Consider the following 18,573-nt stretch of genomic DNA (forward strand, 5'->3'; position numbering starts at 1 on the left):
CACTGTCTTTAAAATCCATATCACAGAAACAAGATAAACCCAACTTACCCTGAAATAATACTCTATTTTAAATAATATTATGATAAGATTTACTATACCACATTTTCAGTTCCAAATCTTGTTATACCTGTAGTTCCTGAATGGCTTTCCGCTGTGCTTCAATTATCTTTCTATTCTCTTGCAACTTATTTTCTTTTTGCTTTAGTTCAGATTCTACACTCACTTTCCACTTCTTGATCTTTTCAGCCTCCTTATACAGTTTTGAATATAGTCTGCTCATTGGCTCGGAATTCTATTAAAATACATTTTCAAAGAATGGTAGTTGTTCAAAATTTTAGTACAACCAAACTAAAGCTGCCTATTGAAAATATCCATGAGTAATAGTATCTTAATAGTTGAGACCAATTCTCTCCTCAATTCATGCCCTAATAGCATACTGAAAGCTACATTAACTGTTTTAAACTACTAAGGCAGTATTAGCTACTTCACTAAAGTTATTGGTCACTTGACTAAGTTAGACCTTGCTGAAAAAAATCAAAAAGCTTCAAAATGTACCTAAGCGAGAAGTTAGAAATATTTTAGTCAATGAGAGAATCTGGCTAGTTAAAAGCTAAAATAAATCACTCTACAAGAAATTTACAAATTTTAACAATGGTCTTGAAACATTTTGGTTATACAAATAATTTGAGGACTAACTAAAGGACATGAAGTTTAAAATACAATGACAAGAAAAATAATAGTGAACACAAGATCTAACTTTCATTTAGCCTGAGGTTTTATTTGGATTTTCTGCATTATCCATTTCCACATTATAAGGTAAGTGCCAGAGTTTATTTTTTTTAAAAACCACACTGATTTCTCTGTGCTGATAAATCTTCGTTATCAAAATATATGAATAAGGTCCACATTTTTAAATTCTGTGATACTATAATCACAGCAACAGGCATATAGTACTTTATCAGGCCGTGGAATTTCTCTTCGTTTTAAAGACATCTATGTGTCAAGAAGTAAGAATGATTTTTATAACTAAAATCAACAGTATAGCATGTCCTACAAATTCCTTAGACAGTCAACCAGCCAAACAATCATACCTATTAATTAAAAGGTTATTTGTAAAATACTGGCTCGATTCTCAGCCTTTTCACATATTGTATGCATCTTCCCTCTTCTTGATTTTTCTTTGTGTTTTCCTAATTTCTATGGTTTAAAATTAAATTGTTCCTAAAGAATGGATGCTTTTAAAAGCCAGGAAAATACAGAAGCCTAGTGTTTCAGCAACTTTAAAGGAAAAACAAAGGGAAAAGAAGGTTTTAAAGAATATATTTTAAAACATTAACCAAATGTTAATCCTTTTGAAGCCTCAAAAGAAAGATATAGGGGCCGGCCCTGTGGCTTGGTGGTTAAGTGCGCGCGCTGCGATGCTGGTGGCCCGGGTTCGGATCCCGGGTGCGCATCGAGGCACCACTTCTCCGTTCATCCTGAGGCCGAGTCCCACATACAGCAACTAGAAGGATGTGCAGCCACGACATACAACTATCCACTGGGGCTTTGGGGGGAAAAAATAAAATAAATAAAATCTTTAAAAAAAAAAAAAAAGAAAGATATAAACAAATAATAATAAATGATACTCCAATTACAAGAGAGTTAATATGGATGGGAAATCTGACCTCAAAATCAGAGTCTTTTAGTCCTTCCTGGTAGTGACAACCATCAGAATTATCAACCTAAAAAATGAATAAATGTTTCCTGTAAGAAAATATTTCTGATGAGAGTTTCCAAATAGCAGCAATTACATACCAAAGACCAGTAATCCAACAACTAAAGAGTTTTTTTTCTTTTTCAAGCAAGCAATTCAATACCTAAACAAATTACATCTATATACACTATACTTAACTGACCTGTTCAAGCATGGGCAAAAAGCTAACTTTTTGTAAAGCGGGATCTGCAAGATAAAAGACAACTGGTATTAAATATGCCAACATCTTATTTTTTATATCAAGTATTATATCCAGCTTTAATGTCAAGGCTATCAATATAATACTTATGTTATATTTTCAATATTTAGCAATGTGTATTTTAAAAATGATTCTATACAAGGTGATGTATTGCTTTTCCAGTTTCCTACCTGAATCAATGTTTTCTCCATTTTTGGAGAGATTAGTCATTGCAAATGGAAAACTAAAATCATCTTCAATACATTTGTTGAAGCTCTAGAAACGCAGAAAAAGAAGTTCGTAAACATACTGCCCCATACCACTGACAACTAGCAATGTAATATGAATTACATGTTATATCTGCTTAAAGAAGTGACTCTAATTATAAATCCTTTAATGTACATATAGTGTTTAAAATATCAAATGTTTTTGCTATGTAAACAATGCAAAAAAATTTTAATTAGGTATTTTCACTTATGAGATGAAGCTAAACTACACATTACACAATGCATGCTTTGCAAGTATTCAAGAATATTATCAATTTTAATTAGTAGCATAGAATATTACTTATCTTCAATTTCATTATGATCTTTTCCTTGATAGAATTGAGAATTGTCTTCACTGAATAGCATTTTAATGTTATTCTCTTGGCTACAGAGACATAAGAATATTTCTATGGCATATAAAATTAAAATATTCATCGTTTCATTCCATCTCCAATATGAAGTTCCACATGTGAAATTTTTAAAATAATTTAGTAGAAGCTCTGTTTCACCTAAGAAACTTCGTATATTTCCTCCTTTCCAATAAGAACTCTACTATATAAATATATTTCCCTTTTATCCTGTCAAACAGGAAGCTCAGAGCCAAATTTTAAGCTCAGTCACACACTAATTTTTACCAGTATGTTGACATATTTGTCCAAATTTTCTTAATTTTCCTTGATCCTAATATTGTCCTAATTTATATTTTACCATTTCATTTTATATATCTTATAAGTTGCCTCAAATCATGTAAGAGGGAGGATTAAAATAAGCAGGTCTCTCTATGTATGCAGAGCTCTACAGCAGCAGTGACTATGCCTACACACATTAAGTACGCTCATTATTCATTCTAAGCATTATTATTCAAAATTCTTGGGTAAATCAGACCATATTTACCGAAAAGAAATAATTACACTTCGCCTCATTTACCTAAAGTGAAGAATAGTCAAATCAAGATTCATATTCAAATTTACCTTGAAGAAATTAGAATCTCCTCCTAAGGTCTGAGGTTTCACTGCAGACACTTGACTGCTACTTAATCTTGGTGGTACAAACAATTTAAAGGGCTTTTGCTTTTCCATCTTCTCTCTTCCAGTTGTAATTATCTATTGCCTCAAAGTGGGGAAAAAGTGTTTCATTAATACCATTCTTTATTTACAAAGGTGAGGTTTGTATAATATATGACTACATAAAGGAATGAACGTAACCTCTGCTGCCGTGTAAGCCCACATCATGGCTTATTGCTAGGGTGGGCAAGGTAACGACAGCCCGTATTTGTTCCCACCGTCCCCCCAGCCACCAATGGCCACGCTGGCGACCTGGATAGGCGAGAACTTTGAACAAGACATCAACACTTTGTCAGCCTCAAAAGAAGCCCTGTTAAACTGCACCCCCGCCCAGGAGGAACTATCTTAGGTTCTTAGACGACTACTGCCTACCGACTCCCAACTACCGACTACCGAGAAGGCGCGGGGGTGGCCGAGCGGGCGAGGCGATCGAAACTTCTCCCGGCTCCGGGTTCCGTTCTCAGGAAGGGAACTCAGTACACGTGCCCTTACCTTTAAAGAACCAGCGGGAAACGGTGGACTCGCCGTCCACGCGAACTGCTAGCTGCCGTCTATTCGGCAGCAAAAAGAATCAGCAAGAACTCCTGCCTCCGAACCTCAGAAAAGGCGGGAAGTCGCTCCACCTCAGCGGCCCGCAGGGGAAAGGCGAGGCGAATGGCCGTTTAACGGCTAAATAACCGTCAGCCAAGTCGGCATACCAAATTCCCAAGACCTACATCTCGCGAGATTTCCCTATAAATTAGTAACAATTCTTGCCCGAATTCTGTTTCTCCTTAGAGTTGACGTTCTTTAAGCTTCGCTATTGTCAAAGAATGCAACGAAAACTCTCAGGTGCTATGATAGATTGGAGCTGAGAGTGAAAAATCCATTTCTGTCTTCCAAGAGCTCACAGTCTTAGGAAGGAAACAGATGTGCAAACAAACAATTATAGCCATATGTAATCATTTAAAGGTGGTAATTTTCAGAGTCGTTAGGATGCAGGGAAAGCGGCGCTTACAGTGGTTTGGATAGTCAAGAGAGCCTTCACAGATGTGGTATCCTTCTGTTACTGCTTCAGTCGAGAATAGAAGAGTGAATAGAGTTGGCTAGATAGTAAATGGGGAAAAGTGTATTCCTGGCTGAGGGAAGGTAGGCAAAGGCGCTGGAGTTCTGAGAGAGATTAGTACACGAGTGAGTCCAAGAAGTGTGGCGTAGGTGTGTGAGGACGAAGTGAGAAAATGGCAAGAGATGAGACTGGAGACAGCAGATATGAAGTCCTTGCAAACGCCTTTGGGTTTTAGCCTTTATGGATGGAAATCTTGAAGAATTTTGAGCGGAAAGGGAGGCATAATCAAGTTCAGAAGAAAATTTGTAGTATAAAAAATGGTTAAGGCTCATGAGACGAGTTAAGGACACAGTTTTAATAGGTTGCGTAAGGTATGAGGACCTGAGCTATGCCAGTGAGAGTGGAGATGAAGTGTCAAATATAAAAGATATTTAGGAAGTAAAATTAATAGGATTTGATGGCTTTTTAATAGTGAGCAGCAAAGAGAGAGAGAAGTCTAAGATGACTGCCTGGTTTCCGGGGACAACTAGATAGAATAAATACCTAGGTTTGTGCAATTAAGATAATGAGTTCCGTTTTGGACATATTGACTGTTTTCTAACTCTCTCCATGTATGGTAATATAATTAATGCTTTTTCAAAGGATTTTAGTAATATTTTTAAATAACCCACTTTGTTTTGTACAAATTAATCTATCAGACATAATAGTTTTTGCTAAAATTACAAAATTTTTGAGCTGGAAAGGATGATCCAGTGTAACTCTTTCATTTCACATTTTAAGGAAATTGAGTCTAGATATTCTAAAAAAGATAAAATACTCCCTCCAAGAGATGATACCAAGGATATGCACAAGATGCTCCCTGGGGGCAATAGTTGATACATTTAATTAAGATCTTCTTTAAGTTGAGGATATAAACAATATTCCAATTTTTTTTAAGTTTACAACAGTGAAAAATTCAACTATGGTCTTTTTTTCTTTATTGAAAACCAAAATGCTACTCCTAAAATTAACTTAAATTCACAGTATTTTACTTATGTCCAGTCTTTCAAAACGATAGTGCCACCAGAGAATTCCTCAGTTTCATGTATTTCACACAAAATTTATTTTTAATGTATAACCATCCTATCCTAACAAGGATTAAAATATTTGTGGAAAGATTTCAGATTTTAAGAACTTCATTTTTTCTACAAAAGATCTTGGCAAAAATGTCAAAATATTGTCTACCAGAATGAGCAGTAAATTGTGCTAAATTTCCCAATATATGTTAAAATATTTTAATGATTTGTCATTTTAATTTTTTCAATATCTTGCAATCACAAATTTTTTAATTTGGGTTCATAAAAGATCTCTTTTTTAAAGACATTAAGAAAAGATAAGAGTTAAACAAAGCTTTGTTCCTCTTTAATAATTCATAAAATGCTGTAACAAGAATAAGTTTGAGATATTAGTTCCTTATCCATCAATCTGGCCTTAATTAATGAGGTTCACAAACTGTGTTTATTCTGATTATGTGTTCCCACTAGATAGCCTTTTTTATGTCTATAAGTAATCTATATATTTTCATTCAATTTTCTACTAAATGAAAAAAGTAGTTTCTTCAGGTAAGAACTGTATTAGCATTATTCCCTTTTGAAGGAACCGTGCAGTAACAATAACCATTGCTTCCTTTGAGTTGAGTCTTGAAAAGAATCCTAGATGTCCCTCTAGTGGTGGTCCTATATTCCACAAAATTTGATGAGCTCTGATGATGTCCATTTTATAGTAATGTATTGGTAACATAGCAACTCTGTTCATGTTTTTCAAATCAGTCACCCCATGATGATAAGAGTAAACAGTTTAGATTTAGGAAGTTTAAGACAAACCACAACATTCTAAAATTTCAGCAATGTGAATACAAATTCCACTTCTCAGAGAGTAAACTAGCCAATTTGGAGTCCTTTGTTTTCCAAATGCTAAGTATTTCTGAGTGGTTGTGATTCAGTGTTCTCAGTTCAGTGAGCCTCCCTATGAGACGAGCAAAATGCTGTAGGTCTTCTGGATGATAAAGTTTTGAATATTTATACAAAATTTGTAAAATTGGTTCTTGTAAATTTTCCACATGTTGCTTATTTTTAAGGCATGGACGATCTGAAAAACATCATCATATATATCTTAATGAACACTGGAAAGTGGTAGAAGATAATTTAAAACAATACAGTTTGTAAATATCAAAAATAGCAAATATTTACTGAACCCTTAATATATGCCAGATATTATGCTAAGTAACTTGCTTCTATGCAATATCTTATTTAACCTTCATAATATACTATGAAGAGTATTTCTTAATAGTTAAGCAGCATTCATTCATCCAGTCATTGTGCTGGAGATACAGCAGTGAACATAATAAACAAAATTTCCTGCCCTCATTGAGCTTGTATTCTGGGTCTGGGATGAGGAGAGGAGGAAATAGACATATACACATGTTTTTAAACAAAAATATGACAGTGATAAGTGCTATAGAGAAAAATAAACAGGGAAGAGGATAAGAATTTAGGATGGAGAGGTGGTAGATATTTTTAAAAGTGTAATCAGAGATAAGATACATTTGGCAGAGATCCAAGATGGGGAAGGAGGGAGCATGTAGCTATCTAGGAAAAGAGCTTTCCAAGCAGAAGATTTGTCAAGTACAGTAGAACCTGTGGCAAGAGCCTGCTTGAAATTTTCAAGGAACATATGCATCAAAAGCAATGTAGCTGTGGTGTTGTAAGCAAAAGTAGGTAGAGATGGAAAGAACTTTTACTTTAATCTGTGTAAAATAGGAAGCCATTAAAGGGTTGTGAGCAGAGGAATGACATGATCTGGCTTAAGTTTTCAAAGAATCACTCTACACAGTTATAGAGAATAGACCCTAGGGAGGCAAGAGCAGAAAAAGGAAATCAAGTTAGGATAGTAGTTTTGATTAGGGTGGCAGGGACACAGACAGTAAGAAGTAGTTGAGTTCTGGATATATTTTGAGGCTAGAGCCAACAGGATTTGCTGCGTATTTGATATGGGTATAAGAGAAAGAAAAAAGTGAAGGATGACTTCAAGAATTTTGGCTTACGCAACTTGAAGGATGGAGATGCCATTTAGTAGAGATGGAGGAAGAATATAGGAGGATCGGGGGGAGATCAAGAGTTCACCTTTGGACAGGTTAAATTTGATATGCCTACTACATATCCAAGTTGAAATCTTGAGTAGGCTATTTAATGGAGTTTAGGGGAACAGTCCAGGTTGATATATAAATTTGGGAGTTGTCAGCATATTGATGACACTGAAAACCATGAGATAGGATGGAATTTTAAAGGAAGTGAGTATAGAAGAAAAAAGAACTGAGCCCTGGGACACTAACATTTATCAGTGTGGGAGATGAGGAGGAATTAACAAAGGGGACAGAAAAAGCAGCTACTGAGAAGGAAAATCAAGACAATGTGATGTCCTGGAAATCAAGTGAAAAGAGAAAAAAGCATGTCAAGAAGGAGGGAGTGATCAACTGAAGCCAAGTGATGAAGTGTTCTAAGAAAGAGGGAGTGATCTACTCTGTCAAATATAGCTGATGGGTCAAGCAAGATGAGGACTAAGAATTGACCACTGAAATCAGCAATGCCAAATTACAGAAGATCTTGACTAGGTATGGTGGAATGGAAAGGAGGGGTCAAAATCTGACTGTATTGGGTTCAGGAGCGAATGAGAGGAGAGAAATGGAGGCAGGAGTGTAGATAACTCTAAAAAAAATTTTTTTGTGTGATGTAGAACAGAGAACTGGGAGAATAACTGAAAGGAGATTTGAGGTGAAGAAGGAATATTTTTAAGATGCAAGAAATTACAGCATATTTGTAAAGTGAGAGGAATACTCTTCTAGAGTATTCTGGGAGGAGTAGGGGAGGAAAGAGACACATGCACATTTTTTTAAATAGAAACATATTATGACGCTGATAAGTATTATAGAGAAAACTAAACAGGGACAGGGATAAGGATTTAGGATGGAGGGGCAGTAGCTATTTTTAAAAGGATAATCAGAGATAAGATGACATTTAGCAGAGATTCTATTTTGATTGACCGAAGCAATTTTGATGAAACAAAATTGGTACATTTGGCATCAGTGAATAATAACCACAAACTTCATGCTGTCGTTGCCACACTTAATCCAAACTTTTACTGCCGAATGGTTTTTACCTGAAAAAAACACAGTTGTTGCTGCAAGGAGAGCATATTCAGTATTAGTAATATTAAGCTCACTCATTCTTCTGTAGAAGTAAAACAGTGTGGTAATAAATTCTTCAGAAATACCTAGAAAGATTAATATCAAATGCATTTTCATCAGAACATAGTGCAGAATCAAACACATTGCCATTATCATTTTTTCTCAAAGCAGTATAAGAAAACGAGACATTATATCTGATCAATTTTTTCCATCCAATATAATATTTTGCATTGTATGTAATATTACCAGTCAGCGTAGTAGAAAGACAGTCTTCGTTGTAAAATGTTTCTGTAGAATAAATAACACTTCTATCACCACTCTGATTGTGACAATTCATGGAATGATCTGAAGGATTTGATATTTTTATAGTACCTAGTAAAAGGGAAAAATATCAAGTCTGATTTTTTCTTATCTTTATAGAAATAGTAAATTCAATCTCTCTAATCTCTGTTAGACAGGAAACATTCACAATGAAAGGTAGCTTTATAATTTTTATTACTGAAACATTAAGCTAGATTAATAGTTCATATTTTGTATAAAGATTGTACAGAAGATGCTCCAAAAATGTGTTTTCCATTACAGTGTACAACAAAGAATGGCTTTCTTTAAAAGGAAAGCAAAAGCTAGACCAATGAATTGGAAAACTATAAACAGCTATTATGAAGTACTTAGTCCTACATTAACTAGCAAAATAAAACTATAATAAGAAAAAAATAGCTCAATGTTATATAATTTGTTGTTAAATTTAATAGTAACTTTTACGATTGAATTAATTGGCCTTTTTTACTTTCAGAAGCTGATGACAAACATTCTTTCTGACTGTAAAGCTGGGCTGTGTGAAGGAACATCACTTCAGTTTTTGATCCCTTCTGTAATGCAGTCTGATCCTCATTGGTCAAATTTTCAAACCCTTTAAGAAAAGATCACAATTGTTTGAAATAGATAATGAAAAGATGATTTTCAGGTATAGGATTTAACATTTTATATTATATGAATCCTAAATATTCCCTTATCATAATCATGCTATGTAATTTCAAATCTGAATAGAATTTGTGATTCCACATGGTAATATTTTGGGGTACTTTCATCAGAACTGAATAATAATACTTTCCTATTGCAAGAGCAAAGTAAACACAGTAGTTGGCTGAGCCTGGAAGAATTTATTTTTAGTGAGTTATCTGTATAAGTAAATAGATAGCTAAGTTTTGGCCAACAGTGGCTTGATTTTTTCATATTGAACAGGGAATTTTGTTTGTTTTATGTTTTATCTAAAAAACAGAAACAATTTATTTCCAAAAATAAAAATAAAACAAAACATACAACCAATCATATTGTTTGTCTTAACTCTATGTCTTTGAAATCATTTGAATAATATTTTTAAATATTTATATTTTCACCTACATGATTGACTAAAGCAGGCAAAATAAACATTTTTACATTTTGAAGCAGTTTTAGCGGAAAAATAGAGGGTTTTGTTTTCCTAAAATGTCCCCTTTCCTTAAAACAAGGAACTTTTTTAAAATTAAGTATTAAATTACTTTAATTGTTTTTTCAAAGGTAAAGTAATTACCTGGGAGTCCCTTGGTAAAATCCATTAAGCCCTGTATGTGTAGGACTACTGTCTCTGAGAGTCGCAAAAAACTCAGTTCAGGATTTGTATACTCCTGCAGCTAACCAACAAAAAGAAACAAGATTAATAAATTTTATTTGCTTTCAAATAGCTATTTAAATTTTAAACTTTTATGTTTATACTCTTATTTTTTAATATAATGAATTATAAATTATTTCTTGCCAGTAATGAACACATACAAATTTCTTTGTTTCCTCTGAAGGAATTGTATATTTTTGATGAGCAGTCACAATGTTATTAATGAGTTGATGTTCCTCCTGAGTTAGTTCCATGCTTTTCTGAATCTATAAGAAAATATGGGGGGAAAACTATAATGCATACTTATTAAACAAGACATCATCATTAAAGAAATAAATTTTATAAGAAGAGTCTTGCCACTTTTCCAGATCTAGTGGTGGATGACACGAGCTTGTTGTCTACTCCTTCTTCTTCCACTTTGGTGTTAGAGTAAAAACTACTCTTCTGCTTAAAGTTCTTTCGAAGTCTCTTTGATTTGCATTGGATCTCTGTGAGCAAACCTGTGATATTACAAAATTCATATAGAATGTTTTGGGTACGGCAAATAACATTATAGGATTTGATGAAAATTGTCTCATATTGTACACATATATGATCATAGACTTGTCTTTTTACAAAGAAACTTTCATTTTTGTCAAGTATGTACACAGCAATTAAATTTACTGCATTACTTTCTCCTTTTCCTTCCACAACTACCTGTCTACTTAGAAGTACATTGTCATCCTAGACAAATTAAAATTAATTTTACATCTCTAAATTATAAATTTAGACCTTTTTATATTAGAGAAATTTCTACATTAATTATATATTGGAAGCAACATAGAATGTCCATTGGTACAGCAGTTAAACTACATTATCTATGAGCTTTTATCCTTGATTGATCAAGAGAATATCCTGTGATTTTTAAAATGAGCTAAGTCAATTTTTTCCTTACAAGACAAGACAATGGTATTTTGTTATGACAGCCCAAGCAGACTAAGACAGGAATAAAGTAAAGAATTCAGTCTGGTTGGACAGGATAACCTTAAGATCTACTCCAACCCAGGAATTTTAAATAATAGGAATCCTTTTGGTGAAGAACTTTGACTGAAGAGTTTGGATTTTATTATAATATGCAGTATAAACAGAATATTGCATTGGTGTTTACTGAATAAGAGTGTAATTTAATAAAAGTGGAGATGATGATTATAGCAGTTGAAGGTAGATTAAACTAAAAAGAGAGAATGGAGAAATGGCCATGAAACTAATATAATGGTATAAGTGCAAGATAATAAGAGTTTGCACAAGGCTAGATTAGGCATGAAAAGAAAACATTAATAGTACTCTATAAAAAAAATGAATTTTAAAGTCACCATGAGATTTTGAGCCCTGGGGAATAGGAGGAATTGAGAAAAAATGCCAAAATCTTAGTACTACTGTGAGGATTAAATCACATCATGTAGTTTATAAGCTAAAAACACAGTGAATGTAGAAAGAACTCAAAAAAAAGCTTAGGTACTCTTCCGCCTGTTGAGTTGGGTTTTGACATCTATGTGTTAATTGTTGGTAGGCTCTACATATCCAGGTATCATACAGGCTTCTAAAGACACAAGACTGAAGAAGGGGAACTACTAGTAATTTTAAATTCTGCTCTTTCTAGATGCATTATATAACTTTAGGTTAAATAATGTAAAAATACAAAGATTTTTGGGGCCGGCCCCATGGCTTAGCAGTTAAGTGCGCGAGCTCCGCTACTGCGACCCGGGGTTCGGATCCTGGGCGTGCACCGAGGCACCACTTCTCCGGCCACACTGAGGCGGCGTCCCACATACAGCAACTAGACGGATGTGCAACTATGACATACAACTATCTACTGGGGCTTTGGGGAAAAAAAAAAAAGGAGGAGGATTGGCAATAGATTTTAGCTCAGAGCCGGTCTTCCTCAGCAAAAAGAGGAGGATTAGCATGGATGTTAGCTCAGGGCGGATCTTCCTCACAAAATAAATAAATAAATAAATAAATAAATAAATAAATAAATAAATAAATAAATAAATAAATAAATAAATAAATAAAATACAAAGATTTTCAATTAAGAAGAAAACATGATTATTACCAAAATTAGAGTAATATAGCATAGTACAGGGCTTATGGAAATAATTACCTAGATTGGTAACTGGCTATCCTAATTTAGCAGTTGCTAAAGAAATAGTTTAAATCCAGACAAATATTTTAAAATTCAAAATGACAACTTGAGGAATGTATTAAGTCCTCAGTAAGGTAAGAAAAACTAAAATCCCCTTCCAAAAAAAAAAAACAAAACAATGGCACTTACATTCTGCCAACATTCCTACTGCCTTACACTTTTTCAGTCTGCACTCTTGACATTTTCTACGCATATACAAGTCCATTTCACAGTGACCACCATTCTTGCAACTATATACTGCATTTTTGGTGACGCTACGTCGAAAAAAACCTAACAACAACAAAATTTTTTTTTAATTTTACTATTAGGTATTTTTAGTTACTTGTTTTTATAAATATATACCTTCATAGTAGAGTTAAGTAATCAATTTAACTAAATTATTTCAATAAAATGTTTTTCCCTCAATAAGAAGGTTTGGTTTAATATACGTTTATCTGGATAATTGTTTTAATCCTCTCCTGTTTGATATATTCTATTCCAACGTTGTTCCTTTCAATAATCACATCTGGAAATTAAACTAAATAGCTCTATCATATTAAGACAACTCTCTGTTTTACTATGGTTATGACATATCATCTAAAAGTTTTTCTAGGGGTTGGCCCAGTGGCACGGTGGTTAAGTTCACCCACTTGGCTTCGGCGGCCCAGAGTTTGCAGGCCCAGATTCCAGGCTTGGACCTACGCACCACTCATCGAGCCATGCTGTGGAGGTATCCCATACAAAAAACAGAGGAAGATGGGCACAGATGTTAGCTTAGGGCTAATCTTCCTAGGCAAAAAGAGGAAGATTGGCAAGGGATGTTAGCTCAGGGCCAGGCTTCCTCACCGAAAAAATAAAAATAAAAGTTTTTTTAAAACTACATTTTACAAAATATAAAGATTCCATGAAGCATCTCTCAAGGGGCCCTTGAAAGAATATGTGCTTACGTAAAATAAAACCACAAGGAATACTTTTCTTCTTCTCTCCTCACATTTCTACCTCAACACATAAAGGAAGAGATATTCTTCCAAATTTTTTCCTCTGTTCTCCCTTTTTTAGTACTTCCCCAGATAAGAAAGTATTTCTAGTTTATGTAGTCTGAGATGTTGAATGGGCCATGTTTTGTGTGTGTGTGTGTGTGTGTGTTGGGGGGGGTGGAGGTTCTACATTTTCTCTTTCACTTCCTAAATCCATGCATAGCAGTCCCTCTTCCCATTTCCTCTCTCATTTCCTATTCCTATGCAATAATCCCTGCTATCTTCCTCTTATTCCGTTCCAAGCAGTGAAGTTGATAAGATTAGTCAATACCCCTCTTAGAGGACTACCATATCCTCTTTTTCTATAGACAAACTTGAGCATGGAAGTTTCATGACTTACATTCAACAAAGGGCGTAGAAAGCTCAGCTTAGGTTTCCAGAATTATGTCTCACTCTGCAACCTAGTTTTAACAGCAAGGCCCTGCATTTTAAGAGTAAGCAAATACTGACCCAGCCATTCTATTCATAAAGCTGGTACTTCATTTCCCTTGATCTTCATTTGGCTATTCTTTGGGAGGGGTGAGTTGTGATATTCTGACAGTAAAACTTTACCCTAAACTTCTAATAGACATGTTTATCTACTGCTATATTGGCCTAATCATTTCCAGGTTCTGTCCCAACATTGCATTTGTGAATAAAAACAATGCAGAAGTGTTTCAAAACCTCAAAATGTCATCAAAGACTATTTCACTCTTTGAAAAATGTCATTGTCCTTGATGATCTTCACTTGCAGACCTCCTATTTGTTTTCAAAAAAGCATTCCAGGGGCTGGCCCTGTGGCGCAGTGGTTAAGCAAGCGCACTTCACTTCCGCGGCCCAGGGTTTGCATGCCCGGATCCTGGGCACGCACCAATGCACCACTTGTCAAGCCATGCTGTGGCGGCGTCCCATATAAAGTAGAGGAAGATGGGCACGGATGTTAGCCCAAGGCCAATCTTCCTCAGTGAAAAAGAGGAGGATTGGCATCGGATGTTAGCTCAGGGCTGATCTTCCTCAGTGAAAAAGAGGAGGATTGGCATCGGATGTTAGCTCAGGGCTGATCTTCCTCGCAAAAAAAAAAAAAAAAGAAAAAGCATTCCAAAAGAAAAAAACCCAGCATCTTAGAAGTCATTTAATTCACATTCCCTTCTAATGTATGAATTACATCAACCACATGAAAAAGATGTAATAGTTAACATTCAGATCTTTTTAAAGGTCATTTTCTATTCCAACATCAGATTCATCGAGGAACACACAAATCTTCTGCCATATAAATATACTCAGTTTTATATTTAAATGTAAAAGTCTTCATCAAAAATGAAAATGGCCAATAGGCACATGAAAAGATGTTCAACATCACTAATCATCAGGGAAATGCAAATCAAAACAACACTAAGATATCACCTCAAGCCCGTTAGAATGGCTATAATCACGAAGACAAAAAACAACAAATGTTGGAGAGGATGTGGAGAAACAGGAACCCTCATACACAGCTGGTGGGAATGCAAACGGGTGCAGCCTCTATGGAAAACGGTATGGAGATTCCCGAAAAATTAAAAATAGAAATACTCTATGATCCAGCTATCCCACTACTGGGAATCTATCCAACGAACCTGAAATCAACACTCCAAAGAGGCTTGTGCTCCCCTATGTTCATTGCAGCATTATTCACTACAGTCAAGAAGTGGAAGCAGCCCAAGTGTCCGTCGACTGATGATTGGATCAAGAAGATGTGGTATATATATACAATGGAATACTACTCAGCCATTAAAAAAGACAAAATCGTCCCATTTGCAACAACATGGATGCATCTGGAGGGTATTACATTAAGTGAAATAAGCCAGAAAGAGAAAGACAAACACCATATGATCTCACTCATATGTGGAATATAAACCAACACATGGACAGAGAAAACTGTAGTGTGGTTACCAGGGGCAATGGGGGTAGGGAGTGGGCACAAGGGGTGAAGGGAGACATGTATATGGTGATGGACAAACAAAAATGTACAACCAAAAATTTCACAATGTTATAAACTATTAAAACATCAATAAAAAAAAGTCTTCCTCAAAAATGGAAAGAAAACTGAATCAAAACTTTATTACATTCCATTTGCATGTCTTTGATCTCACAGATTGATCACCTTAAAACAAATCAATGGGTCTCCTTGGTGTTATTTTTCACACTTGAAAACATAGGAGTATTTTGGGGCCCGGCCTGGTGGTGTAGTGGTTAAGTTTGCCCACTCTGCTTCGGTGGCCCAGGGTTCACAGATTCGGATCCCAGACATGGGCCTACGCACAGCTTATAGAAGTCGTGCTGTGGCAAGCATCCCACATATAAAGTAGAGGAAGGTGGGCACGGATGTTAGCCCAAGGCCAATCTTCCTCAGCAAAAAGAGGAGGACTGGCAACAGATGTTAGCTCAGGGCTAATCATCCTCACAAAAAATAAATAAATATATAAGAGTATTTTTACATGCCTAAAGTTTCAGGACTCTCGTGAACACTAAGATTTTAGTTTTAACTTTATCCTTACCTTTGCAACCTTCACAAGTAAGTGCATTATAATGATATCCTGATGCTTTATCACCACAAACTACACAGAGTTCTTCCTGTCCCTTAATTTGCATGGAAGAATGAGTTAGTCTGGACATTTTTATTTCAGAGTATCCATCTTCAGCATTGTGGACAACCACATCAGCGGGTCTATTTAATTCACAGAAACCAGGTCCACTCTCTCCACCACTGAACTGTGGATCCAAGCTATAAGTGTTGAAATGACTTTGTAAAGATTGGGACTGTAAAGCTGGAGGAAACTGGACAGTAGAATACTGGCAATAAGGTGATTCTTGAAAATCAGGATCGTGCAGCTGATAACTGATTTGTTCCGGCAAAATATCTAGTTTTTTTAACATAAAAAACAATGGTAAAAAGTCAGAATTTTGTAATTTTTTTCAAATTTCAAAGAGTTTTATGCTCAACAAACATAGTTAGTTTAACATGTTCACTACATCCCAAGGACTTGCTGTCCAGCATGAGGAGCAAACAGTAAACTGAATTGCAATGCATGATAAGTGCTGCCATCCCAGAGGTATGCAAATGTTGCTCAGGAGCTGGGAGAAAGGATAATAGTTGCTAATAGTTTACATACCAATCCAGTCTCTCTCCTTAAGTAGAAATGTATATTTCCCAGAGTTTGGAATAAAAGAAGAGTTTCCCCATCTTCTGCATTTCCCTTGTTGTGGATACAACTGTTTTCAGTGCAATCAGTTCAGTAAAGAGATGAATTGATAAATTATCCCACCCCTCCAAAAAAAATCAAACTAAAATACAATTTTACCAGTTATCTGGTTATTGCAAGCCAAAACCAAACATTTTTGTTTGAACTCCTCATTTAATACACCTTAACACCCTCCTTTGCTATTTGTAGACTTGACTTAAATTACTAGTTTCTTTTTTGTTTTATTGTCTAACAATTCTAACTAGCAATTATCTGGGAATAAATTCACATACCTTGCAGGGTTACTGTAAGGATGAAATAAAATATGGTATGCAAAAGAATGTATAAAATATAAAATGATACTTAATGAATATCTTTATTATTATTATCAGAAGCTCCCAAACACAATTTACTTTCTGCTTTCAGGAGAATTACTGAATCTAAATCCAGAAATTGTCTCCAAAAGGACCCAGGAATAGTTAGTTGCTCTATGTCTGTGAGTATTATTTGTGCTTTTCCTGGTACTGAATCACCAGACTCATCAGATTAGACTTACTCTTACCCTCAAAATTCTACCACCAAGATTGGCAAACAATATAATTTTTGTTAATTCACAAATATTATTTGCAATCTCATAGTATCCAGTCCAATACAAGGTGTTGAAAAAATACCAGTGGCAGTCGGATATAAGAAGAAAGGTTATCAGTAAAAACAATGTAATCTTTTTTTTAAAGAAGGGGGCCCTTCTTGAATGAGTGTCAAAAGACTGCAGAATACTGGCTGATATTCCATTAACACGGAAATCAGAGTTCAAACTGTAAAAGAAAACTGCATTTAAAATTAAATTTTTATCATAGCCTTAGTCTTTTTTGGAGGAAATTTCTATTGTTTTCTGCATTCTGTTTTCTATTTCTTTCCCTTTGATAAAAATCTTAGATTACAATTGCAAGTATATTGAATAGCTACTCTAAACTACATTTACTAAATTGCACTTGAACTAACTTCAGCTAACTACTAAAAATAACTTCTAATTTGCATGTTAATCCTATTTTTTAAAAATTGAATACTATTTTAGACTATTGTGCTTTTCCTTCTTTACATTTGATTCTGGCTTACAACATTTTAGTATTACTGATTTTTGAAATTAATTTTATTCTCTTGTAGGGAATAACAAAGTTTTTGGTTCATTTGTTAATTTCTTTTTTTAAAAAACCTCTGTAATTAACCATAATTCCCACAAAAAATGTTTTATTAACTACAATACTATAGTTTTTTATTACATACCATAGTACTGCACGTGGTCAGCAAGACAGTACCCATCAGGTGCAGTGACATAAGTATTTGCCATCCTCTGGTCCAATTCTTACTTCTTTATCGGTGAATGCTGAAATAGAGCCTGAAGGAAACAAAAATTTTGTGGACTATTTGAAGGTATGATTATCAAATCAGTGTGATGTTATAAAAGTACAATATTGTTTTTGAAAAATAATTTAACAGAATTTATACATGACACATTCATATTTACACTTAAACTGGAAAAAATACTGATTTTTCGTATCTCTACACACCAAATTATTTAATTCTGCCAATTTCTTATTGCTCAGCCTTTTACAAATAACTTAGTAAACCTTGGTAATAATCATTGTGGCCCTTGAAAGTGTAACAAGCTATGGAGTTAGACTTCATACACTGCTTTCACCACTTATTTATGGGTCATTTATTAAACCTCCCTGAACCTAAGTTTCCTCATTTGTAGAAAAGAGAGAGACAATAAAACTCTCCTAGCAAATTTGTTGGGAGACTTGAATTAATGTATGTAAAATCCAGCACAGTTCTTGACTTAATAACTGATCCCCATAATCGTTATTCTAATAGTTTCAAGATCTCAGTGTTTTGAATTTAGATTAATTAGGAAGAAAAATTAGACTTTTTCATAAAAGAAATTAAAGAGTAGGAAAAGAATGGCTTTCATAGCACTTCTTTGAATCTTCTAAGTCCT

General features: G+C 34.6%; 2 protein-coding genes across 9 annotated transcripts in view; both read right to left on the minus strand.

Moving 5' to 3' along the window:
- SYCP1 (synaptonemal complex protein 1) overlaps positions 1-3,910 on the minus strand; it is a 120,271-nt gene extending 116,361 nt beyond the window's left edge. For 5 of the 8 annotated variants that reach the window (XM_087445009.1, XM_087444988.1, XM_087444996.1 and 2 more), the window contains exons 1-6: positions 3,757-3,910; positions 3,172-3,310; positions 2,126-2,210; positions 1,899-1,942; positions 1,668-1,724; positions 128-292 (exon numbers count right to left, since the gene is read on the minus strand). In XM_087445009.1, the coding sequence (XP_087301135.1) occupies positions 128-292; positions 1,668-1,724; positions 1,899-1,942; positions 2,126-2,210; positions 3,172-3,279 (459 nt within the window). In that variant the 5' untranslated portion in view covers positions 3,280-3,310; positions 3,757-3,910. Of the gene's footprint in view, positions 1-127; positions 1,547-1,667; positions 1,727-1,898; positions 1,943-2,125; positions 2,211-3,171; positions 3,311-3,756 lie in introns of those variants that run through there. The other 3 variants (XM_087444979.1, XM_087445005.1, XM_087445017.1) reach the window with 3 other exon arrangements.
- A 2,278-nt stretch (positions 3,911-6,188) lies between these two features.
- Positions 6,189-17,922, minus strand: LOC101403887 (bile acid receptor-like). The gene is made up of 10 exons (XM_087419657.1): positions 17,859-17,922; positions 15,891-16,253; positions 12,491-12,631; positions 10,537-10,679; positions 10,341-10,445; positions 10,102-10,201; positions 9,319-9,441; positions 8,778-8,903; positions 8,504-8,617; positions 6,189-6,436 (listed from the first exon to the last, which is right to left on the minus strand). Exons 1-10 carry the CDS (start codon positions 17,920-17,922, stop codon positions 6,189-6,191), a joined length of 1,527 nt encoding a protein of 508 aa, XP_087275783.1.
- Positions 17,923-18,573: the final 651 nt, after the last annotated feature.

The sequence above is a fragment of the Ceratotherium simum genome, chromosome 2, assembly GCF_057802395.1.
Source record: "Ceratotherium simum simum isolate JZ-2026a chromosome 2, ASM5780239v1, whole genome shotgun sequence".
Classification (NCBI taxonomy): Eukaryota; Metazoa; Chordata; class Mammalia; order Perissodactyla; family Rhinocerotidae; genus Ceratotherium; species Ceratotherium simum.